Genomic DNA, 17,924 nt, shown 5'->3' with positions numbered 1-17,924 from the left:
TTACATGGGGGTATATAATTCCACTTGGAGAAGTAACCTTGAATTAGTGTGGTTAAGTGGATAGAGTGTATAGACTTCAGTGTCAGGCAAACCTGCTGTTACCACTATTAGGGTGAGGGACTTTGGGCAAGGGCCTGAAATTCTCTAAGTCTCCTTTTTTCTTCAGTAAAAAACAGATAATAACCTCATCTGACTAAAGCAGTTTGATGCATTTCAAGCACTTGTCTCAGTGCTTGGCATCTTTCCTTAACTGGCCCAAAGTAATGTACTTTGGCTCATTGCTTCTAATTCTATTAATTGAAACATATCTAATATATTTAGATAACTTTTGAAATGCAGCTAATCCTAACAGTATTGAATTTGGGGGTAGAGAGTGTTTTTTATTCAGATTGCTTTCTAAGCTGGACTTCATTACAGTGAGGAAATTGAGATATTGATTGGGAAAAAGCAAAAGGAGGTACTGGAACTTTGGGCTAGCTCTGAATGAGATTCTGCAGATAAGAGGGCCAAATGGGCAATTACAGGAATGCCTCTAAGATGAGAAGAAGGCAGCCTCACCTTCCCGAACGTTGCAAGCTGGCGGCCCATAGATATGTTTTATTTGACCATAGTGGGTTGTTGTGTTTTGTTTTGTTTTTTAATTAGTAGCTAACATTTACAAATTGAGAAGATTCATGTAAAAATCTAGGTTTTGGGTTTTGGTTTCAGAACTGGCAATAATCAGCTGGAACTGAATAGCAACTCCTAATGGATGGGGCCAGCACTCCCCAGTGTGCCAGAGCCCCGTCCCTCACAGGTGTCAGCCCTCACAGCACAATGTGCTGTTCCACCTGCCACTTCACTCCTGTGGACAAAGAACTGAAAGCTTTGCTTTTAAAAAAAAGTTTTAGCTTATCCCACCCTGAGGGGAAAATGAGATGTTGAATGTTGTGGTGTCAAACCTGGAGTCAAAATAAGAACACTGGAGGCTGTTTATTGATTTAAAAAAACAGGTAAGGATTTATTGAACTGGCCAGGACAGCCGCAAGAGCACCACATGCAGATGGAGTCCACGCTCAGGACCACGCTGTTCCAGGTGTAGGCAGTCCTTTCAAAGGTCTAAACCACAAAAGTTTTCCTTTGTTCTAAATTCTAAAGGCTGGAAACAAACAGCAGGGTCTTTCAAGCCACATCCTGCTGGACGTAGGAATGTGGACCTATCTTGCGATAGCAAATAGTATAGAAGCAGAGCTGAGCAAAGTTAATCTCAAGGTTGTCTGCAATTTCAACTCCTGGAGCTACTGAGCCAATGGGAATCAATCTCCTGTGGTCCAGGTCCACAGGCACAGGAAAGTTAGCTTTGTGAGTTTCCAGGTCTCAATCTGGAAGCTGAGGCAACTACCCTATTGTTTAAGTAAGTAAGTGCAGAAGCCAGAATAGCAGGGTTAAAATTCAAATAGCAGGTTAGTATGGTTGCTACCATACTTCATTGACCTCCCATTGCTGGGTGGCTTCTAGTGTCCCTTAGGGACCTCAGCTTAGAGTGGTGTGGCAGGGATGAGAGCTGAGAGCTGGGCGGGCTGCTGGTTACCCCTGACCCACTCTGTGTCCTTAGACAGTTCTGGAAGACAGACTGGATGAGGCCTGATGGAGGCATTATGGAGAAAGGGAACTGGGCCTGATGATAGTGCAGTGGCTGGAAGAAAGGAAGTCAGGAAACGGCTTCCTAGAGGCAGGGCTGGCCTGTAGACCCAGAGGAGAACCAAGCAACAGCACACATTTGTTCCGTGCCAGACTAGGTGCTGTGCCCAGAACGACAGCAGTGAGCAAGACATACATTCCCTGCCCTTGGTCCACTTAGAACCTGGAGGGTACAGGGAAAAGAGCAAAAGGATTACAAACATGAGAAGGGCTTTAAAGAAAGCAGTTTCATTTAGAGGGGTTGGGAAAGCTAAACTGCCCTGAAGGACAAGGAGGAACCTTTGCAGAGACTCCAGGCAAAGAATTAACAAATGCAAAGGTTCTGATGCAAGATCTTGGCATAACTCAGCTGAAAGTAGGCCAGTGCAATTAGGGCGCAGTTAGCAAGGAGAATAGTATCCTCAGAAGCCTAAATAATTACTGTTTTTTTTTTTTTTTTAAGAATTTTTGAGTTTGAGTCTAACATGACAACTGCTGGAAAGCAAAATCTCAAAGGATTAGGAAAATGCTCCCTGTTTTTTTGTTTGTTTGTTTGTTTTGTTTGTTTGTTTTAATCCTAACCCAAGAATATGCTTTTACTGAGTTGAGAAAGAGAAAAAGGAAGAGAGAGAAAGAAAGAATCATCCATGTGAGAGAAACATCAATCTGTTGCCTCCCGTGTACACTCCGACAGAGGACCCAACCCGAAACCTGGGTGTGTGTCCTGACTGGGAATGGAACCAGCGGCCCTTGGGTGCTCAGGATGATGTTCCAACTATCGGAGCCACAGTGGCCAGGGTCAAATACAGCCTTTAAGGGCCATGGTGAAGGGATAGGTTTTATTTTAGGACCAACGACAAATTCTAGAGAACTAGGATTTTATGCTGGGATGTGGTAGAGGCAGGAACTCCCCCCACATGCTCTCTGGCTTCCCACCTGGTGACACTTTTTGAAGGGCCCAGCTGCCAGCTCTGGAGCAAGGCTGCAGGGAGAATCTGGGAAGGTCTGATTTTTATAAATCATTAAAAAAAACAAAAACAGATTTCATATACTTATAGTAAAATGTACAAATCTTAAGTGTACAGCTCAATGCATTTTTACTTCTGAGACACCTGTATAGCATATTGATCCCCCTGGAAAGTTCACAGATTCTAATAAGAGGCAGGTTTTGTGTGGAAATACCTGGCCCAAGTGAAATGATTCATAAACAGAAAAAGTTGAGTAACTGTATTAGTGTAGGTGGCTAGATATTATTAATAAAAGAAGGGAACAATGGGAATCAAATGTTATTAAACCTAATAAACTGGAAAGCTGAATCCAATATTGGTCCGGTTTCACTAGAGAGCTATGTAGGCTCATTCCTAAAGCTAAGGAAATCCCCTGGGTTTGTCGCTCACATTACTACTAATAAAGATACTTTGCTTGACCAACCTTTAGTCAGGCTTCAAAATCTACGCCGAGGCCCATCTGTGCACTTCCTTGTAGAATCTAGTTTTAGGGAGAACCCTGCTGAGTCCATTTAACCAGAAACCCCCACACTCAATGTCTGATCACCTTGATATCTGATGAGTTCCTCCTCCAACATTTCCCAAGTGATAACTGGTCATGCTCCCCTGCCCTCAGGAATACTGTTAGGTCGGTTTAGCCAGAATCCCACTGACCCCTGGCATTTCCTCTTAAAGTTTCCACCCCCTGATCTCCTCCCTGCTCCTTGGCCAAAAGTTCTCACTTACCTAGGCAGTATTTGGAATTGAGTCAAGTTCTATCCTGAGGTCTCTTTTTCCCTCTTGCAATAGTCCTGAGCAAAATCTGTTTTAGCCACATTTTTACGACTGTGCATCTCTGGTTTTTCTTTGACACCACAGCCGTGCTGGGCCTTCTCTAAGGAGTACTAAGCACAGCAGTTTAGATTCCCACTGACCCACTCTGTGTCCTTAGACATCTTTTTTTTTTTTTTAAACCTTTCTGGGTCTCAGTTTCCCATCCATAAAATGGGAATACTACCTCTGAGGGCTTTCTAAGGATTAATTGAGCTCACACCCGAAGCACATACCACAGGGCCTGGCACTTAGCATTGACTGTTTGCTCTGATTAGTGTCGATACTATTTCCTGTGTGCTTTTAGCCGCGGCCCAGGAAACAGTTTATACCCGGTCCACGTATGTTTGTTTGTTCTTTATTTCACTTGGTTGCCCAGCTCACATTTCCTGAGCGGCTGGGAGTCTTGAAACAACAAAGAGCACTACCCTGGCATCAGGAATCAGTTCCTGGCTGTGCTCCTCTGGCCTCCATGTGAGGCCTGCGCCCTGCTCTGCCTTTCTCCGGAGGGCTGTGGTGGAGCAAATGAAGTGATGCATGGGAAACCTCTGGGTGAACTTTAACCATAGTAGGGGTGTCAAACTCAATCAGAGAAGGGGCCAAAATCTAAAATCCAGCCTAAATCGAGGGCCGAATGGTTTACTGAACAGTCATAAACTGTCATTGTGATGGAAACGCAGCGGAGTGCAGTGATGACAGCGCGGTGCAGGCCACATTGCAAGGCCTGGCGGGACGGATTTGGCCCGCGGGCCTTGTGTTTGACACATGTGCCATAAGGGATTATCATCAAAAGCAACCAGTCCCCCGATGATTAGGGCATTTCTTTAGGGGGAAAAATAGCACTTGATCTTAAGTAGGATCCCCACGGGACAGGAAGCTCCCAGCACCTCTGTGGAGAGGGGTTAAGTCTTTTAAGACTCCATTAGTGTCGTCGTTAATGGTGGTAAAGCACCGGAATTGTTGCCATCATGGTTTCTGCCTTTATAATTGCTTTCACCTTGAAAACCACAAGTAGCGGCGGGTCCCCAGTGGTCATGATTTCATTTGAAAACTAATTGGAAGTTGAGAGAGCCCTCAGAGTCGGCTTCTGTGGAGACAGGAGGAGGAAAGAGATGAACAGGTGGGTCTGGGGGAGGAGTGGGCGTGAGCTTGGCCTGAGTGAGGCCCCTACTCAGCAGTCCCCTCCTTTGTTCCTCCGCAGGTTCCCGGCTGTCTGCCGCTCTTGATGGAAGTGGGCCGCCTGCCCTCAATGGCCAGCCTTTTTTATTTTTTTTATTTTTTGAGGGGGCTTTTGTTTCTCCATTGTTCGTATTGTCTCTTCTGCCAGTGGCCTGTGGCCAGGGTTTTCCACGACTCACACCCTTTCTTGGAAGGTAGACTGGGCTTCCAGGGAGAGCAGGTGGTCTAAACCCTGTAAAGCAGCAGTTGCCAACAGGTGGTCCAAGGGCCACTGGTGTCCGTGAGGTCTGAGAGGTTGGCAAGCGCTGCTGTGGAGAACCAAGGTGGCTTTCTGTACTCGTGCTGGCAGGGAAGCTCCCGGGACTGTGTCCCCAGCTGGAAAATGACGGAGGTGGCATGGCTCATCTCTGAGTCCCCACCAACTAAAATCTGCGATTCTTCTACTTTTAGTCAAACTTACATCCTGTCACCCAGACTTTTCACATATATTTTTTTTAAGTTTTCATATACTTACAGTAAAATGTACAAACCTTAAGTGTGCAGCTCAATGGATTTTTACTTCTGAGACACCTGTATAGCATATTGATCCCCCTGGAAAGTTCACAGATTCTAATAAGAGGCAGGTTTTGTGTGGAAATACCTGGCCCAAGTGGAATGATTCATAAACGGAAAAAGTTGAGTAACTGTATTAGTGTAGGTGGCTAGATATTAATAAAAGAAGGGAACAATGGGAATCAAATGTTATTAAATCTAATAAACTGGAAAGCTGAATCCAATATTGGGCCGGTTTCACTGGAGAGCTATAGCTTCACACCGTCCCAGGGCAGCTCCCTGCAGATTACTGGGGGAAAGGTAGAACTCTAATAAAGGGAAAAATTCCTCTGTTGGGCACATGCCCAGTAGAAAACAAAATGGCACATTGAAGATGCTTCTATGAGGCATGCACAGTGAAAGCCAAGATGGCAGCCACAGAGGCCTGCCTGTCTAGTCTGGGGAAAGGGTCGATTGGATAAGGGACACAGACCCCCACCGGGAAGATTGAGGAAATGTACTAATTAGGGAGAGAACCCCAAATGATTGGGAAGTTCATTGGTTAGTTTGAAAGCCCACGTGGTCCTCCCCAAGTAGGAGATAATATAACCCAAGCTTAACAAAGTCCCTCTCACCTGGTAACATGTGCTTGCCCAGGTGGCTTGTGCATTTCTCTCCATGGCAGCCACGTGGGCCTAGCAGGCACCTGGGGCCCATGACAGACAGTGTGAGCCTGCGTGCAGCAGCGCCAGCCGAAGTGCAGCTGGAAGCAGGCTATGCGGGCTGGATGGGGACAGACAGACACTGGAATGGACTCAGCTTTACCATGAGCCAAGCCAATGGTGCAAAATGTCTGGACACTGGCCCCTATGTCTGGGCCTCACACAGACCAGGTAGGACTTTTTCCATGATGGGGTGGACGGAAATGAGATACTGGGAACCCGGTATCTCATCATACCCGGGGTAGCCTTCTATTTCCACCCAAATAATTCTTACCACCAGACCTCTTCCTCCCATGCTTTTCTCGAAACTGTGAAAGAATACCATTTCCACTGGCAACAATCACTGACATAAGTACCCCTGGTCAGTGACTTCAGTTCTCATCTTCCTTTTATAGCAAAAATAAAAGAATTATCTCCACGGGTGCTGTCCAATAGAAATGTAATGCAAGGCATATAGGTGATTTTTAAAATTTTCTAGTAACAATAAAAAAAAAAACACTAAAAAAGGAACAGATGAAAAATTTAAAATATGTTATTTAACCTAATAAATCCAAAATATTATTTGAACATGTAATCAATACAAAAAAAAGTGAGCTATTTTCTTATGTTGTCTTTGGAATCCAGCGTCTATTTTACACTTAATGCATGTCTCAGTTCATATTAGCCACATTTCAAGTGTTCATAGCCACCTGAGACTAGTAGCTGCCATATTGGACAGCTAGGTCTATACTCGCCAGCTCTGATTCCTCTCCTACCATTTGCTCTTGAACCCCCTCCTGTCAGACTTTTGCCTCCACCGTTCCACCCAGTCTGTTCTTGCCAAGGACATTAATGTCCTCCATGGTCACTTCCATGGTCAGTTCTCAGCTGACCTGACCCATCAGCAGCACTCTGTACAGCAGATCACTCTCTTGAAACACTTTTTTTTCAGTTGACTTCTGAAATTTCTCTCTTGTAGTTTTCCCAGAGGCTCACTGCCTGCTCCTTCTCAATCTTCTTTGCTAGTTCTACTTCATCTTTTTCCCCAAGCTTTAAATGTGGGGAGGCTCCAGGTTCAATTCTTGGATCTCTTCTCTATTCTTTCTTTACTTTTTTCTTGGTGATCTAACTCACGTTCCTGATTTTAAAGCCAAAAATTTTGGAGTCATTCAAATTTGAATCTCATCTCCAGTCCCCATACTCTGTCCGTCAGGAAATGAGTTCTACCCTAAAAATGTATCCGGAGCCCTGGCCTGTGTGGCTCAGTTGGCTGAGCATAATCCCATGCATCCAGAGGTGGTCGGTTCAATTCCTGGTCAGGGCACATGCCCAGGTTTCCAGCTTGATCCCCAGTATGGGCTGGGCAGGAGGCAATGGATCAATGTTCCTCTCTTCCTGTCCCTTTTTCCCTCTCTAAAATCAATAAAAACATATATTTTTAAAAATGTACTCAGAATCTGACCCTATCTCAGAGTGACTCTAATTGCAGGTCCGATCAGGTCATTCTTCTGTTTAAACTCTGTGATGACTCCAGTCTCACCAAGGGTGAGATCCAAAGTCCTTACCGTGGCCCCACAGGGTCCTCATGAGCTGGCTTCCTGCTCTGTCTGGGCCTCCTTCTCTTCCTCTAACACCTTCTTTCCGTTCTGGCCACTCTAACCTCCTTATTCTTCCTCCTTCCCAGCTCTCGCCTCAGAGCCTTTGTGTTGGATTTTCACTCTGAATGGAATGTTCTTGACCCAGATATTCACAAGGCCAACCCCCTGCTTCCTTTCATGCCTTTACTCAAGCATTACCTTATCATTGCGGCCTTCCCCCACCACTACCAGCGTACATTATAGGTAAAACAATGCCCTCCAGCATTCCCACCCCCTTAATATTTATCCTTTGTAATTGCCACTATCTGATGTATTCTACATTTACTTGTTTTTGTCATTCTTCCCCTAATTTGAATGTAAACTCAATGAGATCAGGGACTTTGTTTGTGACTATATTTCCAGTGCCTAAAACAATGCCTGGCACATAGTAGGTACTCTATAAATATATGTTGAATGAATAAATGATACTGCTTATAGATAAACAAGTCATCCAATGAATGAAGGATGAGTTTGGCCCAGAGTAGAAAAATATGGTTAAGAAGCTGGTTCTAGGCTGGACTGCCTTGGTTTAAATCCCAGCTCTCTCTTTGTTGGCTGTGATCATGGCAATCCCGTTCATCTGTCTGTACCTCGGTTCCTTGTCTGTGAAATGAGAAGGGTGCCAATACCTCCCTTTGGGCTGTGTGAGGAGTATAGGAGATTCTAGGCATGCAGCTGCCTAGTTGGTACTGCCCAGTCTGGTAAATGTTAGTTATTTTTTTTTATTATACCATGTAATACCACTTTGGGAAACATAACTATGTAAAACACATACAAATTAGGTGGGAGATTAAATAAAATTGAACTGCAGACCAGGGTAGGGGAATTTTATTGTATTCATAAATGAAAAAGTGGGTCAAAAATTAAATAGGATGAACTGGATGCAGTTGTGTTTTGGCTCCAGGCAGCATAAAACACTGGCAGAATCTTCATTCTTGGGAATTCCTGCTGCAGAAAGAAAGAAAAAGCTCAATCATGGGGACTGAAGAAAGGGCAGGTTGGGCATGAACGGTTGAAACCAGGGTGATGGATGTTCCAGTTTTAAGACTGACTGTTGGGTTCCCAAAAGGATCTCATTCTTAAGAAGAAAACCCTTGTGCACTGTTGGTAGGATAGCAAATTGGTGCAGTCACTGTGTAAAATAGTGTGGAGGGTCCTCAAAAAATTAAAAAGAGAGCTATCCCATGACTCAGCAATCCCCCTTCTGGGTCTTTATCTGAAGAAATCCAAAACCTGAATTTAAAAAAGATACATATGCCTCTATGTTCATTGCAGCATTATTTACAGAAGCCAAGCTATGGAAGCAGCCCGAGTGCCCATTAGTAGGCCACTGGATAAAGAAGAGGTGGTACATCTACACAATGGAATATACAATGGAATATTACTCAACCATAAAAAAGAATGAAACAGTACCATTTGCAACAACATGGATGGTCCTAGAAGGTATTATACTAAGTAAAGTAAGTCAGGCAGACAAAAACAAATGCCACAAAATAAATGTTAAAAAGAACCTCATTGTTAGCCCCAGTTTTGCTGATCTTCTTCCGCTGAGACCCCAGGCTGATCACTTCCCTGGAAGTCACCTTCCAGAACACACATTCACCACATCCCTTATGTCTATTACCATGTATCGCAAATTAAATAATCCACTGACAAGTACTTGTTTAAGTTTTGTCCATCTCACTGCATTATGAATTCCTTGAGAGCAGGGACCACTGCTGTCCCCGCTATTCCCTCAACTCAGAGGCTGGCACATAAAAGGCATTGGAAGTTTTTACGGGCCAGGAGAACAGACAGATCTGACCCTCAGTTACTTTACAGGGCTGTTAGGTTGGACATGGAGCCTGGTGGGTGCAAAAGTGTGCCATCTGCCAAATCATCCTACTCTGCACGGTCAAGGTGGAAGAACTTACTGGTATTTTATGCTTTCCCAGGCCCCTCAGTGATGCCCTGGTATTTGCAGCAGTTGAGCTGGAGGGAGAACAATGGCCACAGCAGCCTCAGGCCCCTCCCTGCTGCTCTGTGAATCTGAGCTCCGTGAAGCCTCTGGCTTTTAACCTGCAGGAACAAAGCCTGCATTCTTAGGACTTGGCCCTCCTCGGGGCCGCTCCACCCTACTGGGCCTTGTGTGAGCCATAAAGCAGGTGAGTGATGACCTAATCCCAGCATGAGAGGCACAAGGTAGGCATTATTCTCAGAGGCATGAGGGACCTTAGAGGTAGTCGGTGCTGACCCCCTCCTTTCACAGAGAAGAAAACTAGGCAGCCAACTTGCTGTGAACAGTGAATGGGCTGCCGAACCAGACCTGGGCTCAGGTGTGCATCCTGCCTCCCAGCCCGGTGCTCACCCCTCCTGCCGCGGCCCGTCAGCCTGCCGCGGCTTGTATCTCCACGGGACTGAGGTTGGTGAGATCTCCGAGCTCTGGGTGTCTAATTAGGCTGGAAGGAAGGCAAGGGAGCACGTGGAGAGTTCTGCTGGGAACTGGGTTTGCTTAATAGGCCCAGAAGTGCCTGGCAAAGTCATGCTGGGACACATTTGTGCTGACAGTTGAAAATCAGCCTAAAAAATATAGCAGAGTTTCTCCCAACCATCGTGTCATTCTTGGGAAACAGCCCGCTAAGTGGGCTTCTTGTGAAGAACTGAAGAGAAGCAGCAGGTCTCGGTTGGGCCTACCAGTCCCTGACTTGGAGCCAGCCGCTGCCCCTTTGCCTCAGTTTCCCTCCTCTGTAAAATGGGAGAGCTCATTCCTCATCTTCCCCGACTCCCGGTGGGAATGTGAGGGCCAGTGAGATGGGATGTCATTCCCATCTCTCCCCGCACATGAGTGCTGGTCTACCTGAGGGAGTTGGGAGGGGCAGGTCTTCCTGGGATTTTACAGTTTTGTGAACTTGGCAAGGAACCCAGAGCACACCCCACAGAACCGCCCCAGCCCTTGTTAGTGTTCAGGCTCTTGGGTCCTGTTCCAGAACGACTGGGTGAGTTATGTTTTTGGACACAGACGCTGAGCCCAGCCTCTTGCTACACAGGAGACACAGCAGTGGATAAGATCCAATCACTGTCATACATTTTATCCCTTCATCCAGGTCCTGATGTGTGTCAGGAGGGCGTGGCCGAGCCCCATGCTTTTGGAGGAGAGGAGATTCTTTCCTTTCCTGCTGACCCTTGGAGAAGGAATGCTTGGAACTCCCTAGGTATACATATACACGCATGTGCATGCACACGTACACACACACATACACATACTTATACATACACTTACACATGCATGTATTCCCACCTGAGCTTCTGCGACATGGCCGCCAGGAGGCTCTCCAATGCCGTCTGCTTTTGGTCTTCCCACATGCTGTCCACCTGACGCCCAAGCCACACCTTTGCTCCTTGCTCCTGGTTTCTCTCTCTATTCCATTAGAAAAGGAGACACAGCTGAGGTTGCTCTGTGGGTAGGATGCCAGGGCAAGGTGAGCAGAGAAGGGTGTGTCCCTGTTCTGAAATCTGGTATCTAATCCAACTGAATTAGATGCCCAACATTTAGGAAGGCCTATACATGTAGTGAAGGGTATAGGCTCCAAAACAGACATTTGCAAAGTAGCTCCCCACAGATTACTTATTCATTACACAAGGGAAAATATTAACTTATCTCCCAGCAGACACCATGTTAACCAAGTGATCAAAGCTATCACCAATACTGGGACAAATGGCCTCATGTGTCTCCTGAGACAATGCCCTGAGAAGGACACTCCACTTCCATTGCACACACTGACTCTAATCATGAGGAAGCATCAGGCAAGTCCAAGATGAGAGACATTCTATAAACAAATGGGCTTTACTGAACAAATTCATCCATGGCCTAAAAGACAGGAACTATTCCTGATGAAAGAAACTGAAGAGCCATGACAACTAAATACAACCCATGATCCTGGGTTGGGTCCTGAATCAGGAAAAGAAATACTTGTTATAAAGGACACTTTGGGATAACTGCTGACATGTGAATAGGGACCCTTAGTGATAATTACCGGTATTTATACATGATAGTGGTTAGTATAATGTATTTAGGTAGAGAACTTTGTCTTTCATTAAATTGGGCAGGCACGATACGTAGTATTAATACGGTTTGTAGGGTTAAAAGGTCATTTGATGAGACACTAGTATTTTTTACCTTATGTACGTATTTCTGCAATCAATAGTTCTTAATAATAATAATAATAATAATAATAATAATAATGTTTGCAGCTGTATATATAGATCTATATCTAGTTATAGCTATAGAGTAAGCAAATATGACAAAAACGTTAGAAATTATTGAATATAGGGAAGTGTATGTGGAAGTCCTTTGTACTATTGATGCAACTTCTCTGTAAGTTTGAAATTTTTTCAAAATGAAACTGAAAAATGCACGGGCTGTGGACTTAGGCTGCTTGAATCCTAGATCTGCCACTGTTTGGTGTGTGTCCTTCAGAAGCTATTAATGGCTCCAGGTGATGAGGGTAAGAGTCCTGCTTTCTAGGGCTATTAGAGCAAATAAGAAATGAGGAGTAATGGCTCACAGTTCCAAGGGCTTACTGTGTCCAGCACTGTGCCCAGGGCATGTCAGTATCCCAACACAGCCTTTGTCTCTGGCACAGAGTAACGGCCTATGGGAACGACCATCGGAATTGTGGCTGTTTGAGCCCAGCATAGAGAGAAGCATACAACAAGTGTTCAATAGCTAGAGGTCAGCTGAGCTTTGACCCTGGGGTCCTTCTGCTGTGGCTAGTCCAGAAACGACAGATGCTTTGCAGAGGAAGAAACCAGACTTGGTCCCTCCAAACTCTGGTGCAGTGACAGTGTGGAAAGAAATTCCTAGAACGTCTGCTTACGCCTGCTGCCTGCTCATGATGTCCTGGAGCACCTTGCGGGCAGACAGCTGGCCCAGCACCTTCCGATAGCTGTTGGTGAAGATGGCATCTGCATACCGTGGCTTCCTATGCGGGAGGAGTCAGAGGTCAAAGGGGGGTCTGGCGGGCCCGGGTGAGGGGACAGAGGTGGCTGCATTCATTAGGTCTCTGTATGGCCCTTTTCCCAGAGAGAGCTGGAACCGGGGCTAGACAACCTCTTTAAAGCTCAGAGTCTATCCCCCTCCAGAACCGGCAGTGGGGGCTGCCAGAGGAGATGGTGGAGGCCACCTAATGGCTGGATTCTGCATCCTCTAAGCACCCCTCCTCCAGTAGGGATGGTTTTGGGGTGGCGGAAATCCAGGCCTTGTTGGCAGGACTGCTTACCTGAGGGTCAGGGAGTGTGAGGAGCAGTGGCAGCCACCGCTGAGGGCTAGGACCATGAGGAAGAACACCCAGAGTGGCATCCTTCACCTTTGTGGTGGCACCTGGAAAGCGACAGGAGGGGAGGTCAGATGGAGCCACAGTCACAGGGATGCCCTTTGCTGGCTGGGCCCAACCCTAGACTTGGCTTCGTGCAAGCCTTGGTCCTTGTCCTCTGGAAGAGTGGGGTAGGAAGAAGAACCCAGACTCTGGAAGTCAGACAGACCCGGGTTCAAGGGACGCCTCTGCCAGTCACAAGTGCTGACGTCATTTTCTCCATCTGTAGAATGGGCCTGATAAAGCTATCCTGCTGACCTCATAGGGTTGAACAGAAAATTAAAAATAACGGTGAACTACCCCTTCCTGTAAGGCATTAGACATGGAATTCAAGCCTCAACAAGGGGCATGGAAGGAGCAATGACCTTCCTTTCGTCTCTCCTTTGTTTTTGTGCGGAGTTGGATGGAAGGGAAGTCTATAAATCTTGCTCTAGATGCTTAGATGTCACTGAAGAGTTTGAGTCCTGAAAGAGGCCCAGGAGTCTGGGGAGCTTTGTGCAGCAGGATTATCTCACAGATCATCACGTAATTACTGTAATTGGGGCCTGCTGACACAGTATTCTGCAATTAGAGGAAGAGTTGTCAACAGGGAAAGAGCCCTCCTCTTTTTCAGCGGCGTGGGGGTGGAGGTGGGGGTGGAGTTCTGCCCTGGTGCGACTCAGTCACCAAGGATCTGGGTCTTTCCATCTCCCATGGCCCCTCCCCCACTTCAGTAGGAGGACATCCACGGGGATACAGACCTCTCCAGAAGCCTCACCAGCCCCCCACTCCTCCCACCCGAGAAGGCAGGACCCTGCCTTTCCCACGACCACCCCACCTCACTGCTTCAGAGCGCGTTCCCACAAGCAGGTTCAGCACTGGTGGGGTCCATCTTCCTTTTTTGGGCTCACGTGCCCTCTCAGGGCATTGTCCCCCTTCTCCCGGACACTGGGTCCTGAGCACACACGGGGTAGCGGGTGGGTCCCCACACCCACCTCCAGAGCTGGAGGGAGCCACCCTCCAGGCCTGTCTTCAGCCCCTTCGTGATGTGTACCCCCCTCCACCCCGCCCCAGACAGTCCTCCCGTTCCTGCTCAGACACTCGGTGAGAGACAGGACCTCCCGGCCGCGAAGCACATCTGTCCCGTTTCCAGAAGGCTCTTCTTGTTAGGAAGTTTCTCGCATCGTGTCAAGTCCAACTCCCCTTATCCTGCAAGTACTTGCTAAGCTTCTGATAAGGACTGGGCTAGAGAAAAGATGAGAACAGGGCCCTGCCCCTGAGGAATGCCCCTTGGATGTCCACCTGCCATGCCATCCGGAGCTCCTACACCTTCATCTATGCGACAAGCCCCTCGGATGTGTTTTGCATCAAACTTAGGCCTTTAATCCCCAAAGCAAGGACCTTCAGTCTTCTGTCCTCCTCAGCTTCCCACATGGCTGCCCTTTGCTGACCTTGAGTCCACCTCCAGAGGTCCCTGAGCAGGGAGACCTTTGGAGGCAAGGAAAGCCCCTGGACACAACCACGGCCTTTTCCGTCCCCCTGCTCCAGCCTGGGCTTTCCTCTTCATGGTTGATCTTTTATTTTATGTATTTACTTATATTTTAAAATATGTATTTATTGATCTCAGAGAGGAAGGGAGAGGGAGAGAGAGAGAGAGAAACATCAATGATCATAGAACCATTGACTGGCCACCTCCTGCACGCCCCCCACTGAGGACTGAGCCTGCAACCCTGGTATGTGCCCTCACCTGGAATCTAACCATGACCTCTTGGTTCATAGGCTTTTGCTCAATCACTGAGGCATGCCAGTTGCGTTTTTTGCTGATCTTTTAAACACCTGAGCACATCTATCCCCTAACAGCCCCACTCGCCTGTGCAGAAGTCCTTGCCTGCCCCCCACCCCCTCCAGAACAAGCCAAAATCCCTGCTTTTGGCTTAAGCCCTCCCTTGGCCTCCTCACCTCCTGCCCCCTCTCCAGGCACTGGCACAAGTGATTCTCAGCCCCTGTGCCCTCCTGGCCTACCCGGCCCACCTTTACTCTCACCTTTGGGGTGATCTTCATTTCATTTATTTATTTATTTTTAAAATATATTTTATTGATTTTTTTTTTTTTTAAGGGAGAGGAGAGAGAGAGCTAGAAACATCAATGAGAAAGAGACATCGACCAGCTGCCTTCTGCACACCCCCACCAGGCATGTGCCCGCAACCAAGGTACATGCCCTTGATCAGAATCGAACCTGGGACCTTTCAGTCTGCAGCTGACGCACTATCCGCTGAACCAAACCAGTTTCGGCTGATCTTCATTTTATAGCTGAGGAAATGAGCCCGGCTAGGAGGAGGCCGTTACCTATGGTTCTCCATCAAATTAGTTTCGGTGTGTGCACTTCAGAATGGGCCTCGCAATTCCCAGGCCATCTGATTTCCCCCTGTTCTGCTGGGGAGCCTCCCAGATACAATACCCTATTGACAGCGCTCCCCATTCACGGGCGCTTCAGAATGCATCACCTGCGGAGGAAATGGGAAGCTTTTGCTCTTTGTCACTGCTCTCTGGGGAAGAAAGGGGGGACAAACAGGAACACAGGCTTGGCTGGCCTGTGCTTACACTCAGTGGTTCAGGGCAGGGGTGGGGACCGGCCGGCCCACGGGCCATAAAGGCCCACAAGATCATTTGGCCTGGCCCTGCCAAGGCATTAGGGGCAAGTTAATTAAATGTTTACCATCATAGCAGGCCCAGCTCTGGTGGCTCAGTGGACAGAGCATTGTCCTATGGACCAGGAAGTCCCAGGTTCAATTCCCAGTCAGGGCACATACCTGGGTTTGAGTTGCAGGCTCTATCTCCAGTAGGGGGTGTGCAGGAGGCGGCCAATCAATAATTCTCTCTCATTTTGATGTTTCTATCTCTCCCTCTCCCTTCCTGTCTGAAATCAATAAAAATATATTTAAAAATATATATATAGAAGGATAATTTTTAACTTAATAATTTTGTATGGCCCATGAATGATGTTATAAATATCCAAATGGCCCTTGGCAGAAAAAAGGCTCCTCACCCCTGGTTTAGGGAGTAGAAAATAAGCTGATAAGAGGGCAGACTCTGGGGGACAAGTCATAGTAAATCTGTAACCCCTTGCTCATTCAGGATGAGCAGCTATGCAGTCTGGTCAAACAAGAGGCATAGCATCTGCCATGAACCAAGTGCCCCAGAGATGGGTCAAGACACCACTGTGCCCTTTGGGCTGTGAGTACCCAAGCCATGGGATTGAAAAGCCCATTGGACAGAGATGGAAAACAGTAAGAATTATCCAGCTTATGCTAGGAGTAGAACAGAGGTTGCATCACCAAGGATAACATAGCTGTTGACAGACACATTCCACACGATCAGTCTAAAGAGCTAGGATTCACTGATTTAGGTGTAGCACGAATCCAACAACATCATCGACAACTCCTTGATGTCTCCAAAGCATTTTAGAGTTTATTATCTGTCATTACGAGGATCAGTTAGCTTTCCCCACTGCTTACAAACGAGTTCTGGGATTAGATATATGTGCGGTCATCTGGATTCAGGTAAATGGGCACTTATCTACACCAGGTGCCGCCTTTGGCCAGCCTTCATGCCACAAATGCTGCGAGAATTCTGCAGACGTGCCTTTAGCTAACGACAGAGGCCAGCTCTCAAGTGCCCAAGCTAGCAACGCCACTTTTCAAAATCTAAGGAGAAAATATTTTACCTTTCTTTTTCTTTTTCTTCTTTAAAATATATTTTTATTGATTTCAGAGTGGAATGGAGAGGGAGAGAGAGAGACAGAAACACCAAGGATGAGAGAGAACCACTGATGGGCTGCCTCCCACACACCCTTCCTCCTCCTTCCCCTCTCCCCCACTGGGGATTGAACCCACATCCATACATGTGCCCTTGACCGGAATCAAACTCAGGACCCTCCAGCCTATAGGCCAATGCTCTATTCACCGAGCCAAACCAATGAGGGCCTTTTACCTTCCTTAATATTCTTTGTATTATAAGGACCCTGGTCCAGTTTATAAACTGTTTCACCAGTAGTGTTCCCAAGTCTTAGGAAAAAATCCAAGTTTTTCATGAGGAATTGTCTAGAATTGTCGTCACCCAAGAGAGTGACACCCCCACTTCCTTTCAGAAAGCGTTTGAGGTGGCTTATGATGAAAGACACGAATATTTCGAGACCATTAAAGCGAAGATCGGGAAATAAGCAGGAGGGTAATGGAGCGCGCCAAGGGCAGGTAATTGTGTCTAAAAAACCCAGAGGAATGATTGCGGCTGCAATTGAGCAAGAAAGCGAAATGTTATCAATTTCCAGGCAATTATGTGGAATCGGTTCCGAGCGATCGATGCGCGGTATTGATCTTCCCGGCCCACACGGAATCCGGTTGACAGGAGCACGCAGCCAGCCCACGTCCCGCCCCAGAAGCCTGCCTGCGCCCACTGACCGGAGCGGGAGGCCTCGCCGCCCCCACAGGCACCTGCAGGAGTCCGTCTGTCTGCCGCCCCTTCTCCGCGGGCGGAGGGGCCACACATCCCGGGCAGCCTCAGTCTGGTGCCAACCGCCAAATGCACGTTCCCGATCCCCTAACGAGGGCTCTCCGGGTACTCACCCGACCACGGCAAAGAGCACGGAGGTAGGCCTCTCTGGCTTGGTGTGTCTGAGCTGATGAGAAGGTCAACGCTCACGCTGCCCTGCAGCCCAGCCCCTGGGAACAAGCCCCTCTCACCTGCGACGTGGCCGGTCCCCCTGAGCTGCGGCGCTGCTCCGGTTCAGCTCGGCGTTTGCTTCGGTGGCGGCGCAGCACTGCCACCATTTATACCTTCATTTTCCTAAGTGTCTTCCGCGTCAGAGAATCAATTACTCACAGGTCAACCAAAGGACCGTTTTTAGCAACACACTGACTGAAATATAGTGGCAACCATACTTTGGTAAAAAACTGCAGTTTGAATTTTAACCCTTCTAGTTTGGCTCTTGCACCTGATTAAGCACGGGCTGGGGGGAAAGCTATTTACCTTAGCTTTCAGGTGGAGACTTGGAGGCTAAGGCAGTTTTCCCTT

General features: G+C 47.4%; 1 protein-coding gene across 2 annotated transcripts; it reads right to left on the bottom strand.

Annotated features, from left to right (window-relative positions):
* Nucleotides 1–8,336: 8,336 nt before the first annotated feature.
* On the bottom strand, nt 8,337–17,697 carry GHRH (growth hormone releasing hormone). Of its 2 annotated transcripts, none has more exons than XM_036419059.2 (5): nt 17,594–17,697; nt 12,783–12,883; nt 12,381–12,485; nt 10,802–10,921; nt 8,337–8,469 (listed from the first exon to the last, which is right to left on the bottom strand). In XM_036419059.2, the coding sequence occupies exons 2-5, from the start codon at nt 12,860–12,862 to the stop codon at nt 8,454–8,456; spliced, it is 321 nt and encodes a 106-aa protein (XP_036274952.1). In that variant the 5' UTR covers nt 12,863–12,883; nt 17,594–17,697; the 3' UTR covers nt 8,337–8,453. The 2 variants fall into 2 exon arrangements, with proteins under 2 accessions (XP_036274952.1, XP_045430414.1); XM_045574458.1 differs by having other exon boundaries at nt 8,345–8,472.
* Nucleotides 17,698–17,924: the final 227 nt, after the last annotated feature.

The sequence above is a fragment of the Pipistrellus kuhlii genome, unplaced genomic scaffold (assembly GCF_014108245.1).
Source record: "Pipistrellus kuhlii isolate mPipKuh1 unplaced genomic scaffold, mPipKuh1.p scaffold_m20_p_6, whole genome shotgun sequence".
Lineage (NCBI taxonomy): Eukaryota > Metazoa > Chordata > Mammalia > Chiroptera > Vespertilionidae > Pipistrellus > Pipistrellus kuhlii.
The sequence above is the reverse complement of the archived record's forward strand: the minus strand, read 5'-3'. Positions and strand labels throughout refer to the sequence as shown.